General features: G+C 44.5%; 1 protein-coding gene across 1 annotated transcript in view; it reads right to left on the reverse strand.

Annotated features, from left to right (window-relative positions):
• The window catches only part of TBX5 (T-box transcription factor 5), an 80,819-nt gene that overhangs the window by 34,719 nt on the left and 36,074 nt on the right, over positions 1-10,026 (reverse strand). Inside the window, 2 exon segments of the mRNA XM_042441502.1 lie at positions 3,310-3,457; positions 6,507-6,626. Coding sequence (XP_042297436.1) covers positions 3,310-3,457; positions 6,507-6,626 — 268 coding nt within the window.

The following is a 10,026-nucleotide window of genomic DNA, read 5'->3' on the forward strand; positions in this document are numbered from 1 at the left end:
GTATATTTCATAGCCTGCCCTTGTCCCTTGCATTGCCAAGTGCAACCTCACGTTGCAAGTCATACTTTCTCAGTCTCAGAGGACGGCAACAGCAAACCCTCTTTGAACAAACCTTGCCAAGAAAACCCAGTGATAGGACCATCTTGGGGTTGCTATAAGTCAGAAATGGCTTGATGGCACATAGTGGCACCAAAAATAAACACAATTTGCTGTAGCCCCAAAGGCCTTTATATCATCCAGGCTGGTTTTAAGTTTAAGTCTCTCAGCCATTGTTTGCAAAAATGACAAATGCTCCAATCCAGACGCTTCTGTGGGCATGAGTTGCCATTTGGGGTCCCCAAAGGAAACTGGGGGCAATGTTTGCTGGGCAAATCCCACCTCTGCCTTCTAAGAACTGGATCAAAATGTTTTTATTCACTTGAGGGTTGAAGATATCGCTGTATCTGTAGCTTGCTGCAAATTGGGTATGTGTGTTTTTTCATCTGGCGATTATATTTTCATGAGGATTTGTTCACCATCCTGGCATCGGAGCGAAGATAAAAGATGGAGGGAGAGGGGGGAGCAAAGGGTTCTTGGGCGCCTTCCGAGCGAGCGAAAGCTCAGAGGAAGCCCGGGCCTGCCATCCTGGCATTTCTAAGCCCGTGTTTCCGTCCGTCGCGGCCAAGCATCAAGATTAATTCAAATTGTAACCTGTACCGGGCTCCGCTTCAATCTAGGTTACTAGATCATTTAGCACGTTGTACCAGTCCTGTTTACAAGGTGCTGCTGTCTTCCATTTCCATCTCACGTCTCCCTTCCACGTGGCCACAAGCGCCACTTAGAGAGCAAGAACTCAATTACAGCCAACTGTTGACAGGGTATGACAGCCACCAACGCCCATCAAACGCACACTTCCATCAAATTAAGACCAACTCGAGTCACTTTCCAGGACCCTCTTGGCCTAACTCCCCCTTCCTCAAGCTAAGCTGTCAACCTCGGCCGAATCAAAGCTGCTGGTGCAAAGAAGCCTGGTGATCAATGATCTAGTCACTGGACCTTTCAGCCCACCGGCCCCTGTTTCGTTTTACTGCAAGCTAAGGAGCAAAGGCATGTAGGCCACAATGGCGCCACCAGGGCAGGACTTTAGGGCAGGAGGCCAAAGCCTTGGTTGGCAGAAGGCGCAAGGGGCCTCCCGAACCTGGGAGAGTGAGCTGGGTATATCTGGAAGGAAGCAAAGGAAGACGCATTGCACTCTAAAGGCGTGGGCAAAGGAGAAGTCCACATCCAGAATTTCCATCTCGCACCATTGTCACAACATGAGTCAGAACTCAGTCACTGAGTTGGACGGGACCGCAAGCGGAATCCAGTCCAATCTCCCTGGAATATATAACTCAAGTGTTCCCAGATGGGATTAGGATATGCATTGGTGGAGCTAACCGAGTTTAGAAATCCTTTAGTTTGGGATTATAGCTCCCCAAATCCCATGAATGGGAATTGTGTGAGCTGCAGTCCAAAGGGGAGTTTTCCACACTCTGGAGATCATTCAAGACTAAGCTTCAGTGAATCATTATAGACTCTGAATTGCCTTAATCCACCCATCGTTTCCTTTATTTCAAACCATAGACATGCTCTATTTCCAGCCCCATCCCTTCATGCTGATTTCGGTCCCAAGCCATATGAGATTTCTTCTCCGCACCGAGAAAAGACGCTACCCAGAACATTGTGGAATAACAAGAATGCAGAGGAGGCCGCCTTGTTGTTGCAAAAGCAGAGGGACACCGGAAGAAAGTTCACGTATAAAATAATCATTTTACACATTCTCCCTAAGCAGTGATTTTATCACCTTGACAGTCGATAAATAATACAGCCTGCCTCGTGTCAGTTTTCATAGCTATTATACCTTGTTAGGATCCGGTATATCCATGCTTCCCTTTTGCAAACAGTGACCCAAATATGCCCAACGGCTTTGACCAGAACACAATTATTCAGTGTAATGTTTAGTTGCAATAAAATACAGTAGTTTAAAAAAATCTTCCTAGCTATTCCTCCCAGTCCTTCTCTTGTCATACCAGGGACAGACGAATTTGTAGGATTTCAAAACAACTCAGCCATAAACTCATTTTGCTCTCCCGTTAATCCATTTAACAAGTCTGGAAGCAAGGGGACTTTTTTTGGTATGAAGTACCATTAACTCAGCCATGTCTGGCCTTCCAGGTTTTGGACTCAGCTCCCAGCATCCCAGACCACTTAGTAAGATGGTCGGAGGCTGTGGGAGCTGAAGCCAAACCACCTGGAGGACCAGAGTTTGGACATTGCTGCATTAACTGAAAGAGAAAAGTCAAGTGTGGGCTGAAGCTGAAGGCAGGCAAAGACAAATCTGACAGCAGGCGACGCCAGAAGGGAAAGCTATCACTTCTCCCACATATGATGTATATTCAGTATAAATCTCTGGGTGGTTTTCAGGAGACCACAAACACCATATCTGACCACAAACACTTTAACAGCAAGTAGGACTGGAAGTAAACAACAATCCCAGCGGTTGACTTTATCCTAGCCATGCATAATTTTTTTTTTTTTTTTTTTTGGCCCCAATAGTCCTTCGGCTGTAAAATGGGAAGATTGATCTTGTGCCATGAACCAGATGTTTGTGCACCTTTATTGGCCATTCTGAGATCTTATGGTAACTCAGATGTGTGGCTATGGTGGACGGGGTGATGGCATTGCCCCTAAATAAGAAGTGTGCCCCTCCAGTGAAATTTTCCTTCAGTCCCCAGATTCCTAGCACTGGGATTTGCCGTTTATTGTGGCGCCAGAGCTCTCCGACAAACTACAAATCCCAGAATTTCTTGGCAGGGAGCCATGCCAGTTAAAGCAGTGTCAAGCTGCGGTTATTCTGCAGTGTAGATGCAGCCCTTGATTTACTTTCCAAAGCACTGAGAGGAGGGACGTGTGCCTATAAATCCTTGCCCCAAATCATAGAATCATAGAGTTGGAAGAGACCACAAGGGCCATCCAGTCCAACCCCCTGCCATGCAGGAACTCTCAATCCCCTCTGACTTCTTCTTTCTAAGTCCTAACAAGAGTTCAGAGCCTGGCTGTCGCTACTCAGTGGTAAGCGTAATGTGCTCCGAACATGCTCAGCGCCGCCGCTGTATGTTTTGGATGTTAAAGGATTGAGGCCTGGCCCTGACACAGAAGGGCTGGGATGAAATCCGCATGCAGCATGGATCCCAGTAAGGCATTGGCTGAAAGGGGGGCATTTTCTGGAAGGGAGTTCCAATGTCACTCTGTACCAGCCAAGACGAAATTGAATCAGCGCGCGGTACTCACATGGCCAAATGGGTCGAGATGATTGTTTGTCAGCTTGAGCTTTTGGAAGGAAACCAGCTGCCGCATCCAATGAGCTCCAGTAGCTGGCGAGTCTGGATGGACATATAATCTTCCAGGCATGGCAGGTTCAGCTTTCCCAGTCACTGACCTACCCAAAAGCAACAGAACATGTTTTTCCCCCATCTTCTCATTTCAAAGCCCATTAGAAAATCAGAAAAGGCCAATGCATCATGGAGGAAAGGAGGAACAGAAGAACGGCTAACTTTGCCCGCAATTAAATTCATCGTTTTCATCAAACTCATCGTGCTCAAGACAATCCTCCCTGCATACAGTTCATTCAATCATTTTACACATTCTCTCAGTTCTCTTGCAGTCACTAATGTTGTTGTGGTCCAGAAATGATCATGGATGTTACCATTATAGATTACGTACACATCACATTTTCATGGTTTCTGTCTCTTTATTTGGGTTTATAAAATCTTATGAATAACTGCATAGAATAGGAAGCCAGCCGTGAATTCTGATTTGCTATCGTATCCAAATCCAGCCTCACAAACAAATCATGGTTTGTGAAGTCAAAGGCTTTCCTGGTTGGCATCTATAGGTTTTTGTGGGGTTTTCGGGCTCTGTGACCATGTTCTAGAAGAGTTTATTCCTGACATTTCACCAGCATCTGTGGCTGGCATCTTCAGAGAATGTATATACATATGTATATATCCCATTCTCTTCCATGCCAGCATTCTCTGAAGATGCCAGCCACAGATGCTGGCGAAATGTCAGGAATAAACTCTTCTAGAATATGTCCTCATAGCCCGGAAAACCCACAAAAACCTATAAATCATGGTTTGTCAGCCAGACACAAAGCACCATTAGATGGCATGGTTCCTTGGAGGCTTATGAGCTCTGTCTTTGATTAACCATGTTTCCTAAGCTTTGGTCCTTTAAGTATTTGGCTCCCAGAAGCCCCAGCCAGCTTGGCCAACTGTCAGGAATTCTGGGAGATGAAGTCCAAAACATCTGGAGAGGATCACTTAAACCATGGCATTTGAATGCAGAACTGTGATTAATTTTCCCCACCCGCCCATCCTGAAACAGGAGCTAGGAAAAAGGAACAAGTGGGAAACAGTCCACAAACTGTGGTTTAATCTGTGGCGAAAGAAAGCAACAAATCATGGCTAATGTCAACCAGAGCGTCCATGCCATGGAAATATGACCTCTCTCTCCCTTCCTTCATCTGCAAATGTTATATATTTGTAGTCTCTGCAGCTAGACAATTTGCATGGAAGCAAAAGCGAAAAGCTTTTCCTTTGGGCTGTATCTGCACTGCAGAAATAATCCAGTTTGACCCCACTTGGCTCATTGCTTCTGGAAGTCTGGGGACTGTAGTTGTGTGAGGCATGTAGCCTTCTCTGTCAGAGGGCTCTAGGGCCACAACAAACTACAATTCCCCAGAGCTCCATAGTATTGAAGCCTGGCAGTTATAGTGAGGTCAACCTGGATTATTTTGGCAGTGCAGACGCAGATGTGGCCTCTAGAAGGCTAAGATGGGACATCCTTCTCTGAGCAGAGACTGCATAGCAAGTCCCTACAAGAGGCCCTACAAGAACAACTCCAATGGACTGCACCTTTAACTCCTAGAGACCTAAAATGGAGACAGCAATTGATTTGAGTCAGGACTCAAAACAGAAGTCATCCTTGATCACTAGGGTTTTTTAGGAATGTGCATTTCGCCATTTTAATTGGGGAAGCTCTTGAATGAATTTGATGGTTCATGCGCTGTAATTCCAGGGGTGCTTCCAGACAATGCTTTCGTCATACAGTTTCATTCATGGAATGTTACACAGGCATCCAGACGATGAAAAACATCATCCCTTTGCCACTTTCCTACTCCCCCCCCTTTTTACTACCGAAAATCTGTTGCAGAGAAAAAGATGGCAAGGCTGCACAATGTCCTTGCCTTGGCATCCGTCTGGAGGTCTCCTGACATGGGCTTCCTAGTTATGCTTCCTTCCCTGCTTTGGCCAGTGGACCGCGTTCCTCTGTGAATCTTCACTGTTTATGTTGGCGGAGGAAGCAAACTTTCCACGTCCAACGGAAAGAGAATCGCACACCACCTTGAAAGATGAATGAGCATCCTTGGCTTTGCTCAGGGATGGGTGGAATTCTTCTTTCCAAACCCTTTCTCAAGGCCGGCTTCTGCTCAGGCAGATGTGAAGGCCACATCCATGCCAGTCAGGGGATGGATCCATTGGAGGTTTTAGAAAAGCTGTCCAAGGTCCTGAATTCCATCACTGAAACAGCTGCTTTTTTAAAGTTCAGGCTAAAGGCCGGAGCAGATTTGCCACCCCATTGACATGGAAGCCACCACTTCTTCTTCTGAGCCTTGACCCTCAATTGAATGAGACCAGGCAGTTGCCTGAATCCTAATGGTCAATCCCAACTAGAGTAGACCCACAGAATCAACTGTTGGATATTCGGTCAACCTGAGATAAATCCTATAGACTTGTTGGGTCTGTTTTAGGGAAGATTTACCAGTAGGGTCCAAATGAACTTCTATGAACAGGTTGGTCAATGAGAGACATCAAGGTAATGTTTCAAAACCAGGAGTTTGAGAAGCTCCAGACCATGAAAAGGGACTGATCCAGACTTCAGGTGGACCCACAAAGTGTCCAGGAGATGTCCTTTCTCCTCTGGAAGACGCTTTCAAGTTAATCTTGTGTGTTCTCTTTTAACCTCCTAACCACTCTATGACCTAGACTGTGGCCTAATCCGCACTGCAGAACTAATGCAGTTTGACACCACTTTAACCACTGCGGCTCCATGCAATGCAATCCTGAGATTTGTAGTTTTGGCACCAGAGCTCTCTGACAGAAAAGGCTAAAGCTCTCATGAAACTACCAACCCCAGATTCCCATAGCATTGAGCCATGGCAGTTAAAGTGGTGTCAACTTGCATTATTTCTGCAGTACAGATGATCCATGGTCAGCCAATGAGCTTCACAGCTAGGCAGATTTGAACCTAGGATTCAGGCACTCTAGCCACGCTACCACAGTGGTTCCTATGTGCTTTTGGAGGCCATTATTCAAAGAATGGAACATGCCCTCCTGACAATAATTTGAGCCCTCCTGAAACCCATGGGACCAAAGCGTTCAATGGATCATGCTCCTGCTGGCCCTCTCCCTCCTTCAAAAGCATACCATTTATTGTCTGCAAACTTGTATCTGTGGTCATCAGAAGGGACAATATCCATCAGCAGAATGTACTTGGTCTTGGGGTTGAGTCCTGTGACTTTCACTTTGTAGCTGGGGAACATCCGCCTACCGAGGACAGGAGAAAAAGATGGAAAGATTAGCAGACAATCCCCATCGATCATCAATAATAAGAATAAAAACAAAGCCCTTATTCCAGCGTGAACTGACTCTCTTGCAAGAGGCACTGCCAAAACCGAAAAGCAAGGAGGAAACAGTTTCCGTCGGAGATGAAGTTCTTGTCGGAGCCGGGAAAGGTTCCTTTTAAGAGCTACGGCCCCCAGGATCCCGAGGAGCGCAGACCAAAACTTAATTTCTCCAGCCTCTGTTTAGGGCTAAGAGTTATGATTCTTCTATGCAACCCTCATGGATCATGCCCGGAATTCAAAAAGGGTTGAAACTAAACATTTACTTGGAAGTCTGTCCTACTAACTCCATCAGGGCTTACTGCAGACTAAATATGTTTAAGATTCCAGAGGGTGGGAAAGAGAGAAAGAGCGCATAACTCATCCAACATCTGCCTTCCCAGTCAGTCAGATCTCTATGCAAGCTGTATCACTTTGGCCTGAATCCTGTTTAGTCCCAACTAGAGTCGAGTCATTCAGTTAATGCCTTTTACTTCTCTGCTGACTTGCTAAGCAACCATTAATGTGATGGCCTACTCAAGTTAGGACTAAGCAATAGGTTTCAGGCCGAAAAGTACAGAAAGATGCCCTTCAGATCACATTTATAGCCAATAATGTGCAGAGAAGCCAAAATACAGTACCCTAAAGGCACCAGATCCTGTCTGAGCTTGGGCACCAAGCAGGGTCAACCCTGGTTAGTACTTGGATGGGAGACCACCAAGGAATGCCAGGAGCAATAGGAAATAGTTCGCAGAGGAAGGAACTAGCAGAACGTCCTCTGAGTATTCCTTGCCTAAGAAAAGCTTGGCAATGTATAGTTTAGTAACTGATTTATTACTATATAAGGACAGGATCTAGGAAAGATGCTTCAGGGGAAAGAGAGACAGAACTCTGATGCCATCTGAACTGCAGAAACAATGCAGTTTGACACTGCTTTAACCGCCACGGCTCAACGTTATGAAATTCTGGGATCTGCAATTTGGTGAGATCTTTAGCCTTCTCTGTCAGAGAGCCCTGGGACCACGACAAATTATAAATCCCAGGATTCCATAGGATGGCGCCATGATGTTTAAAGCAGTGTCAAACAGCTTTGTGACTAGGGTGCAGATGCAGACCCTGTCTTATTACTCTATCCTGCTTCCATCATCTCTACTTCCTTACCAAGTACCCAAATCCATGTCCATAGCTTGGAGTTACTAATGGCCAGCAGAGGACTCCAGTTGCTGAATTTGTGTTTCAGGTCTTCCTCCCTTCTCCTATCCAGTGCCTTACGTTGCTTAGATGAATTCAAGCACTCCCTCATTCTATTTTTTTAAGTATTTCATATGGATAAGCCCCATAACTCAGTGACAGTGCACCTGCCTTGCATGCAGAAGGTCCTGTGTTCAATCTCCAAGGAGTGCTGGCTTGGATCCCTCTCTGAAAACACGAAGAGATGCTGTCTACAGTATAGACAGCACTTCAATAAGGGGACCATGGTCTTAGTACAAGACAAGTTTCCTATAGGCCTACTCTATTCTTCCTCCCAGGTGCCCATACCATATAACAGCGATGGGCACAATCCATCAGATACACTCCACATTGGCTGCCGATTTATGGCCACCCTATGAACTTCATAGGGTTTTCTTATAGGCGAGGAATCCTCAGAGGTGCTTTGGCCAGTGCCTTCCTCCGAAACAGAGCCTGCAGCACCTCTCATCCAAGGACTAACCAAGCTTGACCCTACTCAGCCTCCAAGATCAGATGCGAGCCTGGGACTAAATTCCATCAGATACACTTGGCGCCATTTTGGAACGGTGCAAGGCAATTCACTTGTCTAGGCTCTGGTCGATATAGTTGCTTAAATCCAGGACGACATTCAGAATGATCGGACACAGGCCATTTCAGAAACACCCAACACTTTTCGAACAACAAAACTACAACCAAAGGAGGAGCAAGATGTCCCAGATGTATTCGCCTTCTCCGTCGAAGGGCCTTTTTTCAAATTACATTTTGTGATGTGGCCGTGTTTTATTGCTTTTAATTACTTTCAGCTGCTGCGAAGGATGCGCAAAGATGACAAAGGCAGAATTCAGCTTAGGGATATATTATATATATAGATATATATATATATATATACACACAAACACAAAACCACACACACACACAAACCGCAATTAATCAAAGGAGGCAAACCGTTTAATAGAACCCAAAAAGATTGAGGGTAAATATAATCTTGCAAGCGCAGCGGAGCAAACAGTGAAGGCCGAATAATGATAAAGGCCAAATAAAGGTTGGCTCTATCATTAGTAGGCCTCGCTGTTTGGCGGCTGCTTGCAAGGATTAATTTACCCTAAACTTTGGGTGATTAAAAGGGGTGCCGGTGATTAAATTAAGGCATACAGGGATATTAATAGTATATATATACACACACACAAAACACACAAAACACCAGATATATAATATATAATCAATCATTTTTAAAATACTCTTGCAAAAAAAGAAGGCTGGGGCCAGAGAGGCTTTTAAAAAAACACAACAGGCGCTTGGGCGGGGGGCCCAGGACTTTGTCCAAGAAGGGACGTGGCGAAACCCATGGGAACCGACAATACTGGAGGGATGGTTTCCCTCGGCCTACACTCCGGAAAAGTCTGGATCCAATCCATTATTATTATTATTCTTTTATTGAGGTGCACATTTTCAAGGCCCCTTTTTTCCCCATATGGTTTCATGGAGGGCTGTTGCAAATCTTGTGCACCATTTTGCAGCATTCCTTGCCGATGAACTCAGTGGGATGGATCTCTGCAGAAACCTATCAGTCAGATTTAATTTCACTCTACTATATAGTATACTATATTACTATATAGTAATAAATTTCACTATACGATATAGGAGAAAACTTCACTATCCTTCACTATACAGGCCCTGCTTTCCAAATCAGAAGAAAACTGACAGCCTGGAGGAAAACCTGAGCAATTAAGGCTGCATCATCATCATCATCATCATCATCATCATCATCATCATCATAGCTTGTCAGAACTGGGAAAGGTTACCTTTTTATTTTTTAATATCATCACTATTATTTTGATGATGATGATGATGATGATGATGATGATGATGATGATGATGATGATGATGATAATTAAGGCTATATTATTATTATTATTGATTGTCAGAGCTGGGAAAGGTTACCTTTTTATTTTAATATCATCAATATTATTTTAATAATGATAATGAGGATAATAATAATAATAATAATAATAATAATAATTAAAGCTATATTATTATTATTATTATTATTACAGCTTGCCAAAGCTGGGAAAGGTTACCTTTTTATTTTTAAAATCATCACTATCATTTAAGTA

Source organism: Sceloporus undulatus, chromosome 10, assembly GCF_019175285.1.
Source record: "Sceloporus undulatus isolate JIND9_A2432 ecotype Alabama chromosome 10, SceUnd_v1.1, whole genome shotgun sequence".
NCBI classification, from domain to species: domain Eukaryota; kingdom Metazoa; phylum Chordata; class Lepidosauria; order Squamata; family Phrynosomatidae; genus Sceloporus; species Sceloporus undulatus.